The sequence below is a fragment of the Chaetodon auriga genome, chromosome 7 (assembly GCF_051107435.1).
Source record: "Chaetodon auriga isolate fChaAug3 chromosome 7, fChaAug3.hap1, whole genome shotgun sequence".
Taxonomy (NCBI): domain Eukaryota; kingdom Metazoa; phylum Chordata; class Actinopteri; order Chaetodontiformes; family Chaetodontidae; genus Chaetodon; species Chaetodon auriga.
In genome coordinates, this window is record NC_135080.1 from 10,270,881 (window position 1) to 10,283,865 (window position 12,985).

At 43.1% G+C, this 12,985-nt stretch overlaps 1 protein-coding gene across 3 annotated transcripts in view; it reads right to left on the reverse strand.

Annotated features, from left to right (window-relative positions):
- stx1a (syntaxin 1A (brain)) overlaps positions 1-12,985 on the reverse strand; it is a 51,131-nt gene that overhangs the window by 36,230 nt on the left and 1,916 nt on the right. For all 3 annotated transcript variants that reach the window (XR_013077360.1, XM_076734293.1, XM_076734294.1), the window contains exon 2: positions 2,878-2,955. Coding sequence is in view for 2 of the 3 variants with exons in the window: in XM_076734293.1 (XP_076590408.1) it covers positions 2,878-2,955 (78 nt within the window). In the remaining variant the exon portion in view is untranslated. The remainder of the gene's footprint in view (positions 1-2,877; positions 2,956-12,985) is intronic.

A 12,985-nucleotide genomic window follows, 5' to 3' on the forward strand; every position in this document is an offset into this window, starting at 1 on the left:
ACTTCATTACAGCTCCCGTCTGCAGTGATTTAAAGACTCCAGAAAACAAACTTCAGCTCCAACATTTCTGTGTCAAACTCAGTCACAGAACAAGGTGTGTTTGCACACTGCTGAGAGGAATAAACTTCCCTCATTAGTTGTTGGTTTTACATTATGGCACAAAAGCAGGAGGAGCCACAGCTTGCACAGACAAATGCCACAAACACATAATGAAATCAATAGCCACACTCTAAGGGTCATATTCATGGAGTGATGAACAGAGGGCTGCATCGGCCTCTCCGCCGTCTGCTATCCCTCCAGATCACCATTGAAAGTTTAATTAATGCACCGAGTCAGAGCGAGAGCCTGATTACTCCTTCTCTCCCTCTGCTCCTTTAATCTGCTCCCCTCACCGTCTCCATCTCCCACATGTTACTACCAGTTCCTTCTCTCCGGTCTTGCTGTCTAATTTATCAACATGACTCGCATTTCACCATCGTCTCCGGCCTCTGGCTCGGTTTCAAACTGCTCTCTGTTGTTCCTCCTGTCTCCACATTTCACTGAACCTCCTCTTTCTTCGCTTTCTCACTTCAGAAAAACGTGACAGAACGAAATTCCAGACAGCGCTGAAACTCAGTGAATTTAGTCCTGGGTGCAGATGTTAAAAAATATAAAAAAAAAAACTGTAGCTAGAAACTAAACTGAACTAAAAAATAGAAATAAAAAGGTGAGTTTTATAGATTTGGACTTGTGTTGGCAGAATATGTGGTGGGTGGGATGCTGGGAGACTCATTCATTGCTCATGCACTCAAAGTGAGATCTTTGATTGGATTTTCAGCATGAAGTCAGGGACATGCGAGGATGTGCTTCATCACCTTCTCTTTTTCAATATTAATAGACAGGATATGAAGGCGCAGCTGAGGTCTGGAGAATTTCCGGTTCGGTGATATTAAGGTGGCATCTCCTCTATTTGCAGATGATGTTGTCCTTTTGGTTTTATTGGACTTTGATGCCTGATGCACTATGAAACAGTTTGCCGCTCAGTGTGATGCTGTCGAGATAAAGATCAGCACCTTTAAGGTGGATTGTTTAACCCCTTAAATGCCTGCCTTGGGTTTCTCGCAACCTGGCACGATATCACACCCTGTCTAATTCATTCACCTCATTCAATTAGCAATGCTCTGGTGTCACACATTGGAGGAAGTTCTTTGGATAAGAACATCTGAGCTGTTCTATTCATCCTGTTTCTGCCACAACCATGACCAGGATAAGTAACTTATAAATGGATGGATCAATGGATAAGACACCATTTAAAACAGTTTTGTAAGGTGGGTCATGTTAGGCTACATGACAGTTCAGTCAAGCGACTCATTCTGAGTAACTATTTGATATAATAACGGAGCACACTTTGGTTCAGGGGTGTGGCTCTGCTCTTGTGATGCTGCGAAATCAGCCTGCACAGAGTGGCACAGACTCGCCTCTGAGCTCACAAACACAGGGCACGGTGTGAGATACTGTACATGCCACTTAAATTTCAATGAACTCATTCTGAATGGTGAAATCTAAATGCTAATGCGGGAGGAAGCGGGGGAGGTGGAGGGAGTTAAACTGCTGAGAAGCAGGCGGCGGTTATAGCTGCATGGAAGCAGAGTGAATGAGCGCCGAATCTATTCATGTGCCGCCCAGTTGCTCGAATGAATGATTGTGGTCATGTACAGAATGACTGGAGATACATGGAACATGTGAATTTAAGATGACATCTATGCCTGCCTGAACTACCACGTGGCTCCATTCAGCCGTAACTGTCAAAGCCAGATGTTTTATACAGAATATCCATCATGTGCCTGTTGCTTAATTACAATATGTGACAGCTGTTGCTTACTGTAGATTCTATTTGTCTGCATCTTCTGGCATGAGTTTTGAGACTGTACAGGGTTTTTCACTGATGCACCTGCAGCTCGGGCACAGATGATCTGGCCTCTTCGGTGATGTGTTTGTCGTCTCATGCTGCTTTGCAAACTCACATATCAAAGTGCTGATTGTCAGATCTCTTTCTCACAAATGCTGCTGAATGGCATTCAACCTCACACGACCTACCTTTGTAGCAGCATTTGCAATGGTGATTAAAACACTTCAAAGTTAACACCTCCATGCGCACAAATTGCCACACGGTTTAAAACCTAGAAGGACTGCCTCGTGAAATGCAAGAAACACAGCACTGACAAAGGATGATGATAAATATGGATATAAAATACGGATACAGAAGATGAAAAATCTCCCTCAGCCTTCTTTTTATTTGAGCTGAGTTATTCTGTTTTTTACTTCCAAACTACTCGCTGCGGGAGACGTACATAGCAGCCCCGCCGCTCCGAGAGCCATGACAGTGTTCAGTTTGTGCTCCCAGCTCGTGTGCACAGCATGAACAGGGAAAAGCACTCCCAAATGCATGCATAGATGCAGTTTTACACAGGCTCTTGCTGCATACAGTATCTGTCATGCACAAGAGGAAAGGCTGTGAGGAAATAAGTGAATGCGCCACTGTTGTTGTTCAGAGCTGGACAAGAAGAGCATTGTTGTGTTGAATCGATGAAGGCCATCAAAAATGAAATAAAACACATAATGATCCATGCCACACCAACGACAGCGCCGATAGCTATAAATCACATGAATGCTCCCCAGAGAGGAGATGAGGCTTGAGACTGATTACAGAGCGCTGAAAAACCAACACAATTAGATTCAATATCAGGAGACCAATGACACCCAGGAAGATTTGTATGTGGACTCTGAGCTTTCGAGTTATTAACCTACTATCAACCCATTAGATGTGTGAATGGGAATAACAGTGACAGACAGAGAGAGAGAGAGGAAGGATAGATCAGGACTGTGAGAGAAACAAACCTGTTCAAAGAACTCGTCCATAAAACCTTTCTCCATCCCCACAGCGACTTCGTCCTCCTCCTCTGTCGTCTCCTTCCCCTGGACACACACAAAATATAAAATAATGAAAATGTACATTGAAATCATTCAAAAGACTTGTGTAATATCGCTGCTCATGACTTGACATGTAATGTGTAATTCAAGGTTAACTACAACAGTGTCAACACTCTCCCCACCTCTCCAGCCCTCGACTGATTAGAAACAAGGAGCACTTAACGACACTTGTAATTACAAACACAGGTTGAGTGATTAGCAAGTTATTATTAAATCAGGACCTGGGGGGAGAGAAAACCTTGACTTTTACAAACTCCGGCCTGCACACTCATTGACCAGCACTTACATAGAAACATTTCAGCTTGAGGGAATAGCTCGACATTTTGGGAAACATACTTATTTGCTATTTGGTAGAAAAAGTTCAACACCAATCTCACGTCTGTCCATTAGATGTGAAGCTACAGCTAAAAGACAGTTAGCTTGGCGTAGCATTAAGACTGGAAATGGGGAAACATTTAGCCTGGCAGGTACTGTAATCTCTGAAAGGTTGGTATCGTTTCCATTTCTAACTCAAACTGTGACTAAACTACGATCAACTTACATGGACAGAAAAATGCCTAATTGGGCCTCTAAATCCTGTTTGATCCCAAAAGAGAGCTTCCAACGTTCAACAATGCGACCAAAACAGTTTTATGACAGCTTCTCAAACTTTCCAGCAATTTCAAATACTAATTTCTAATCACATATCAGCCATTACACCACATTAGCAGGGATCTCACGCGGCTTCATCTCATTCATCTAGACTCAAATTAATTCACTTCGTAGAGTAGGTGTACTTTCCAGCTTCTTCTGGGTGAAATGGTTATTAATTGATTGGTTGATTAACGAATGAGCACAGGAAATCTTTTACATTTATTAATTGGGTCATTGTCAAGTGAAAATGCAAATGAATCTCATACAATGCACAGAACAGGCACTTTCCTATTAATGGGTATTAAAATTATGATTTAATCTGTTTCTTTTTCTCAACAACAGGCGACCTCCAGCCTCCCCAAACCCTCCCAACTCTGAATGTTTCCTTTAAAAAGACTCACTGAACCAAGGGAAAATAGTCTTGTTTGTTTCAAATGAGGGGATTTCCATGTGGCGCGCTGTGGATTGCAGGATAAGCATTGGGTTTTGGCGCGATATTGGAGGAGAAGTCACTGCTGAAAGCTGCATATGTTGCCTTTGCCTTTTTGAAAACGAATGGCTGAAAAAATAAGAAAACTAAATCTTTAAACCATTTCAAATCAAGATACTATTTTTGGGCCATCTACAAGTGCAGGCAGCCGGCCAGGTTCGTCGAGACAAAGACGGTAATGTGAATGCATTACTGGCAGGAAGCAGGAGAAACTTCTCATCATGTAAGCTGGTTGAGCAATCTTCAATGGAAAGAACGAGCTGCTGTGGAGGTATAGAAAGGTGATTCCTCTTTGACTGTCTAATCCATCCATAAGTACTGATGTATAATACTGTATAATCCATTCAGTATTACACATCAGTGACATCCTAATTAGAGATAATTGATATCTGTGCTGGTATCATGGCTGTACGTTAACACAGAGCACTGTAGGTCGGTCTGTGTGGTTCTGCTGAGGCTCTGCTGAGCGTTTGAATATTGTTTTTACTTTCATAGTGAACAGTTTAATCCAATCAACAAACACAGAGCAAATTCCTTGGCAACCTAAATAATCACAAGGCAGCACTACAAAATAAATAAATAAGAGGCAAAATCACATTTAAAGTTATTAAACCAAACCTTTTTTCAAAGGTATGCCTTCATTTATGCACACATTTTTGGAAACAGGCTGGCTGCTCCACTCTTTGAGAATCAGTTTTTCATCATCAAAGCTATCAGAACATCTAAAAATAATCACGTCTCTGAGAGGATGTATGGTTTCTCGTAAACACTAGAGCAGATCAAAACATTTGCCCAAAATGAATCTAACGCAAGACAAATGTGAAAGAGTTCCTGCTTCTGTTTTGCGTGTTTCAATAAATAAAGTCACAGAAGGATTAAGACTTCTGAGTAATTGAACCTGTGATTAACATTGAACTGTATCTGCATAGGTATGGTGTTTACTTTCATGTTTCAGATCCATTCTGCGCGGAGTTAAAACGTGATGTGCTGACGTAAATGGGGAAAACAGGGAGGAAATGGGGAGAAGACCGGTGGGAGAGGAACCAGTTCTTCTGAGAGGACAGACTTCAGCGAGAGATGGTGAGGCAGTTGGCGTAAAACTAAGTGAGAGGAATGCAGATCCACTGTGATCACGCTAACTTTATCTAAACCCACTCAAGCTATATTTAATCTGACAAATTTAATCCAAAAACACAAGACAACATTTGGACAATAAAATAATTCTGTCCCAGTTTGAAAGCTCGTCTTTAATGCGCTCAACTGTCATGACAGCAGTCATTATGGCGATGGGTGTCATTCTCCTGACTCCTTTGAGAGCAAAACTGTTCATGTAGTTTTAATAAATAAGGGTTTGGTGTTGGTATGGCAATGAGGTGCATTTGAGGAACTGCAGACTATTCAAAACAGAGAGAAAAGAGGCAGCAGCAGCAGGAGGCAGAGGAGGAGGAGGAGGAGGAGGAGGAGGAGGACAAGCAGGGAATCAGAATAAGCTCTGAGAGCACCAGCAGTTAGTTCTGCCTCCACAGAGAGATGCTGCAACCCCTGCAGAGAAAGGAGGGTTTACTTTGAGTGGTCAGGAGGGGAGAAGGCTGAGCGGTGCACCCCAAACCCACCCACATGTGAAACTCCTGCTGAGCCACAAAGAGGCTGAGAAGAGGACTTCAATGCTGCACTCCTGACTCAGCCCACGGACTTGGACTTGTCCGCACACAGCAGATGCTCTGAGCCAGACACGCAAACATACATGCACACTACAGCTGACACACTGATAAGTATACAAGAGACGGATAACACACAGAGAGAACGAGGCCCATACAAGCCGGTCCCCATTAGGTCACAACCCTTGAATTGACTCGGCCTCTGGGGCTCACACTCGGGCGAAACACCCCAGCTGGAGCAGTGGCCTCATTCTGCTGTTTATTAGATTAGAGAGTTGTTCTAGGCACCGTGCCAGTGGGGAGTCACTCCGCAAAGACAAAAGACACTGCCTGCACATCCAGTGTAAACAGGAGGAGGAGGAAATATAGTCCACGAGTGAGGGAGCGAGAGATAAAACAGACATCTTGTGAGCAGCAGCTGCAAGAATCACAGCTGATGTCAGCACAGAATAAAGAGGAGGAGAAGCAGAGCAGCACAACAATTATTCAAAGCTGTGAAAGTGTAACTGTATGTGCAGCAAGAGGACACACAAACACTGATTGTGTGTTGATGTGTAAGTCGTCAGGTTCAATGGGGGGGGGATACAGTGATTGTGAAAGTGAATGCATTCAGACCCTTTCCTGGTTTTAATTAACAATAAGAGAGCGGTGAGAGACAGTGAAGACGGATGCCCGTGTGGGCAGTACTTTATTGTCTTTTTGTGTTTCCATATTAAAGCAGACCTGTTTCCTGCATCTTTGTATTACAGCCAATTCAAGCAGCTTCCTGCATTCCCATCAGAAATGACTCATAAAAATCTGTGTCAACTGCACAGAGGAATACTGAGAGCACAACCAGATTTATTATCATAATACAGCGAGGTAACATTCATTATGGATGTGTGCTCCCTCATACACACACATGCATGCACAGTCCTGTTTCCTTCGCTTGGGGGACATTACATGGACTTACATTCATTTCCTGGAGTCTTACTCTAAACATTACCCAAACCTTAACCTTAACCTAAACCTAACCATAACCCAAGTCTTCACCCTAAAATTTGATGAGCTATCCTACGGACTGGGACTATGGGACTTTCATTTTGTTCCCATGAGGAAGGCCACACACACACACACACACACACACACACACACACACACACACACATTTGATTATGCATTCATGTTTCTTACAGCAGACACATCCAGAGAAATAACCAATAAAAACTGGATCATTGGCTCTGTTTGCATGTAGTTCAGGCACAAGAGACATGAAGAGGACAAATGATGTTTCGGGTCATGTAGGCTCACTTCACACACACACACACACACACATTACAAAACACATATTTTCTCACATACGTCTGGCAGCGTCGTGCCATGCGGGTAACTTTGGTTTAATTTGCCCAACATCTACTTCTCACATTTCTGTTGCCACCTCAACACAATGGGGGAGAAAGGGGTTTTATATGTGATGATCACAACATCAGTGTCTCACATACTGTGGATACTCCACAATGAGCGGTTTTCATACACAATATCATAGACTGCAAGGTCTGTGAATTATCCAGAGTGAATGCGACATCTTTCTGGAAAGAATACACATTATTTGTTGATGCTTGGAGCAGGACAAACAAATTTCCATCTCATGACTGGCTGTCAGAGCAAATGACGGGCTGATGGACGAGGAGGACACAGTGTAGGGCTATTGAGACAGCATAATCATGCAGCCAGGGAGCAGCGTGGGTGACGGCAGGACACAGGAAGTGATAGATTGAGGCAGCCAAATGTAAAACTCAGTCAGTTCCTTTCATTATCGCGCTGTCGCCTCACTGACAACAAGACCAGGAGCAATCTCTGAAGACAATCAACAAGTCTCCATCTGTGATCCAGGGCTCACTCTGATGGCTGATGGGAAGTTTTGCAGATGTACTCCTCTGGGGGCTAAAAAAGCGGAATGTTTTTCTATCCGTATCGTAACCAATCAATGCACTCCTGCTGATATATAATAAAAAATATGGATCAATACTGTCTGTTTCCAGATATGTATGTGTTGCAGTACTTTCCGAACATGCTCCGCTGTACACACTGATGCTCTGGGGTGCAAGTTGTGGGAGAAACCACAGACAAGAGTCGCCTCTCCAGTCCAACATTCACTCTCCTTATATCTCTGTTTTTGGTCTCCACCAACTCCTGAGCAAAACATCAGTATCTAAAATTTTGTTTGCAATTCCTCATTGCTAACTGCTAATTGCCAGCATGTCTGCTGTAACTGCATGATTATTTCTTTGTACTTTCCCTGTGCTCTAATTGTCCTGTGACTTTTTATGAGGGGATTTCTATTTGTTCAAAGAAATTTACATCCAGCTTTTCAAGTACAGATGCTTTGAATTCCACTGAAACTCAGATCTGGCCGAGGTTAACGAGAGGATTTCATCATCCGTGCCCGCAGGGAGCAGAGTTCAGGAGATACAAAAAGAAGAATTATGTGGGTGGGAGACGAGGTGAAGCACTGCCACCGCAGCGGCAGCACAGAGTCAAAGTGTGTGCATGTGCAACAATTTCCTTTTCCTAACAATCCTCCTCAGTGTCCTCCCCCTTTAATTATCTCCCTTTTTCTTGCTCATTCTCCTCGTCCGTCATTCTCTCGCTCTCCTCCAGACTTCAGCTTCACTAAAGCAGCTGGCCCACACAACGTGGACTCCGCTTGTCTCGCTCTCCTCCTCACACTTTGTCTTCTTTACATCCCACCATGCTTCCCAAAGATGACTTCAGCATTCATTTATCCAACCAAACCAAACCAAACAGTTTTATGTTGCGTCTTATTTCCTGGTCCCGAGAGAAACATCTTGTTCTCCTCAGCTTAAACTTGATCATCCTCTTCCTTGTCAGTGTTTCTCATCCCAGATGTTATTTCTCTTTTGCTCTTCCTCCCATTTTCCTCTCTCTGTCTTTCATCCCACTCCGCCCTCTGCCTCCCTCACATCTTTCTGACCTTTAACAGTGTAATCATCAAAGTGATGCCAAGTGACGCCTAAACACAAATTTACAAACTGCCACACTATAAAAGGTGAAATAATGAGTTAGAGCGCCATAAAAGCATGTCTTTACACGAATCAGTGATAATCAATTTCAGGCCAGAATTCAAATGTCTGCACCTGCCAGTTCTGACAAAGATAACACTGTCTGCTCCAGGGACTGACCTTTTCGACCAAACAGTGGATGCTTACTTCCATTTGGGCTTATGTGCACAGAATGGGCCGATGGTTATGGATATGAATACATCAATTACACGCTGTTGAGGGTGCTCATAACAAACTTGCCTGCCCCAGGCACGCGTGTAGGCAGCTGCAGGTAGTCGGCCAGTGTTCAGCTTTGCAGGAGTGGGTGAGAAAATGTCATAAAGCTCCAACTGAACTTTAATGACAGATCACAGGCAGGGAAAAGAGATGCACTGTCACCACTTATGCCGTGGCTTTTCCTGCCTCAGGCCTTTTTCCTTCTTGCCCTGTGGAATCTATTCAGAGCGCCCCAGTCTGCAGCTCCCTGATCATGAAGGATTATGACAGCACCAATGCGCCACTAACACAGTTACGTATATTGTGGAAACAGGCGAAATGTAACGGAGAATGATACGGATGTCAAGGATTGGCAGGAGGTGTAAAAAGAGAGTCATGGCAGCACAAGGGAGAGATGATATAGCTTAAGGGCAAGAAGTCCAGAGAAAATATTAAAAAAAAGAAGTGGGAAGAGGCAGATATATTCTGCCTTAATATATATACGGTATATATGTTTTGGTTCACTCTCACCGCTCTCATGGCGTCATTTTTCTCCTCAACACACAGCTATTTTCTCTAGAAACCCACTACACACCAAACTAACCCCAAACAGAAGACTAGCTTGTGAACATAGTGAAGCATTTAGCAGCTAAAGAGTCACATATTCCTTCAGGAGTTGGTAGAGACCAAAAACAGAGCTAAAAGGAGAGCGAATATTGAACTTACATTCTCCAAGTGGCCACAAACATGACTTCATCTACTTGCTAACATTGCTCTATACCTGTTGGATGCTTTGAAGGATTTGTTAGTTAAAAGTGCCTATTGAGCCTCACACTGGCGAGATTAAGATTATTATTATGATTATTAACAAAGACTATCACAAAACAGCCAGAGCTACTGAGAGCTTAATGAGGTCAATACTCCAAAATGTGTCTGTGATATAAGTCCTTATCTGCACTGGTAAAAACAAAACAAAGCACCGGGCTGCCATTGATTATATAAGATGACGTGAGAGGGGAGGTCGACACGTTATTAAATTTTAGCAGAGGTAACAAAGATGCCCCAAAGCTAATTCTCCCACAACAGATGGGGAAGGTTTGATTACAGAATCATCTGTATTTATTCTTAGGATCCCATTAATTGACGCCTCTGGAGCTGCTACTCTTTATGAGAAGCACGAGAGCAGGCAACAGGATTTCAGCACACGGTCGACACCACAAAACCCATCAGCAGACACATCACACGGAGGTAGAAGACAGCTCCAAAAAATCACAACACGGGCTCTTATGTCATGCTTTACTGGTGTGGATGGCGTAGCGCATGACGATTCAACGGACCATCCATTCACACATTTCAAAAATACCTATTAGAGCCGACAGATATCGGATATCATTGCAACTGTCACCTCATTTGCAAAGACAGACGAGTCCCTGGTGAAATGCCAGATTGGTCACACTCATTTCATGGCTCGTTAATGCAATTATGCAGCCTCTATGTGCTGATGAATAATGTGCTTGTGAGTGTGTACGCTTTTCTAGTGGTTTATAGTGACAATATAGGAGGATGACAACGCATGAGGCTGCTACTTTATTCCCTCCACTACAGGTTTTAAGGATAAAGACTCATCTGTGGAGCTCAACCAGTGAGCTGCTGGTTTCACCAGCACAGAGCTGAGCGTTGACAGAGGCTCGAGGCTTTGAACGAGGACAAATAAAACCTCTGACCCTCAACGATCAGTGTTCAGTTCAACAGCGAGCAATGTGGCTTTTTTCCCCCATCGCTCTTGTTTGTGTCGCTGACAAAGTATCAACAGCCGCGATCAGGTCAAGGACAGAAGAAAGAGAGGTAAGGACATGGGATAAAGAGCAATAAAAGGAAGAGCAGAGAAAAAAGAGAAGGGATAATGAAAAGAAACAGAGTCAAAGACACACAAAGCCTCTGAATCGGTCCTCCACATCCATCCTATTAGTTAATGTGTCACTCTAACGCCACACAGGCAGTGACAGTGAGTCGCCCAGCCATACACACTCACAAAGAGCTGCCTGAACCAATACTAACAGTGACTAACAAAGCTGCGCAGAGAAGACAGGAGGGAGAAAGGAAAGGAAAAATGTAGGGGAGGAGAGGAAGCCATCTGATAAATCACTGATAGGGAAAGAGCAGAGAGCCATAATGGAGGAACTCACCATTACCAAGAGGATGAAAGAAGAGAGAGGCTTATTATTAAAAAGAGATGGAGATGGGAAAAGAGGGAGATACAGTCAATCAAACCCAGAGACAGAAAAAAAAGAAAAAATGATGGAGCTGATAAAATGCCAGGAAAAAGCGAGGAGTTAAACAATCACGTTTGATTGATAACAGTCGCCGTGGTGTGTGAAATCTGTAATAACCTCATCAGCATGGTTCCCCCTGTAGGTTTCAGAGCTCGAGGAAGGCTGACAAACGCATCTTATCTGCGCCATCTGTCACCAAATCACCGCGCGGCCAACTGGGAGCGACGGGACGAGGTGAGGCCGTAAGACCGCTTCGGTTATTGAGACTGGCAGTTTTTAGGCAGCAAGCTAATGAGCTGCTGGAAGAGCGGAGTCGTAGGCAGGTGTTGAGCTCATAAAGTAGCTTTATGTGCATATGGGCAACGTTGGAGCAGAACCTGCACCCTCACACACATATGAGCAAAACTCAATTTCCTGCCAAGATGACACACAAGCACATGGGTGAGTAAACCTGCAGTGTGACTCTACAAAAACACACAGAAGCAACAAAATAAGCAAAGCTCCGTCCTCTTCTTTCTGCTGCTCCCCATGCTGGTGTGTGAAAAGTAACGCTTATGTGATAGCTTTGTAATATGTTATTCGAAGTTCATTATTTCACCCATTTAGGCGATTGGCAAAACGTAGCGCAAAGCAAATGTTTTCACACTAGAAGATAAGAAGTCCCAGAAAATAATGACATAACATTTAACTGAGAGCGCAAGTCCTAAATGAAAAATATGAACAAATCCAAATTCAACAAATGTAAATATGAAGAAAATAAAGCTGCAACCGTCCAATACGCTGATCAGTATCAGCACCAATTTCCATGATCTGTTACACACATGAAGTCACAGCAGGATGCAGAGAACAGGTATCAGGTTGGTACTCGATTCCAGCAGATGGTATTGAGATCAGTATCAGGACAGAAAACACTTGATCGCTGCATTTTTAATCTAACAATTGCATCAAGGAAGCCTTGGCACTGGATTTTTCACTTTCCCTTCACAATAAATGTGAAAAGTGTGACCTCAGTCCACATAATCCACCTATTTATCGCTGTAGGCTGGAGTCTAGATGCAGCTGGAAAGTTAATTTAATAGGTGAACTCTCTGATTTTGTTAAAGCCTTTGAAAGAATCCCCCAAATCCTCCAATTTTCTTTCTTTTCAGTTCACTGGGAGATATTTGGGGACTGTTGTGCAGGCTTGTTTAACCAGAATACAACCTGCAGGGATCAGTTTTTCAACTATGTGCAATGTGTGCAGCCCAGTCAAACAGATACACGAGACAGTAGACATTTAGTTGTTTAGTTGTAACGTGACTCAACTTTCTCAATGTCCATCTATCAGTTTTTGTCCTCTTACGTAGATCTGGGAAGGACTCTCCAGACTTCCAAATCTCATTCAAAACTATTAAAACTATGCAATGGAGAGAGAATTCTGCAAGTCTGCAACTGCACGGCTGCTTTTCTTGCCAGTAATTTATTCAAAGACTCAATGTTTGCACAAATGCAAAGCAAATCTGACAAATGTTGCTGCCTCCAGTCTCTCAAACGTGAGCATCTCCTGTAAATTAAATAATTTGGATTTGTATTAGACATGATCTTGGGTCTGGGTGCTGGGAACTTACTCTCTGATAAAGTTCATTTAAAAAGTGACAGAGGACTCAAGATTGAAAATAGTTATTATTTTTAATTACTTTATATGCTGCAGCCCTACAGCCTATT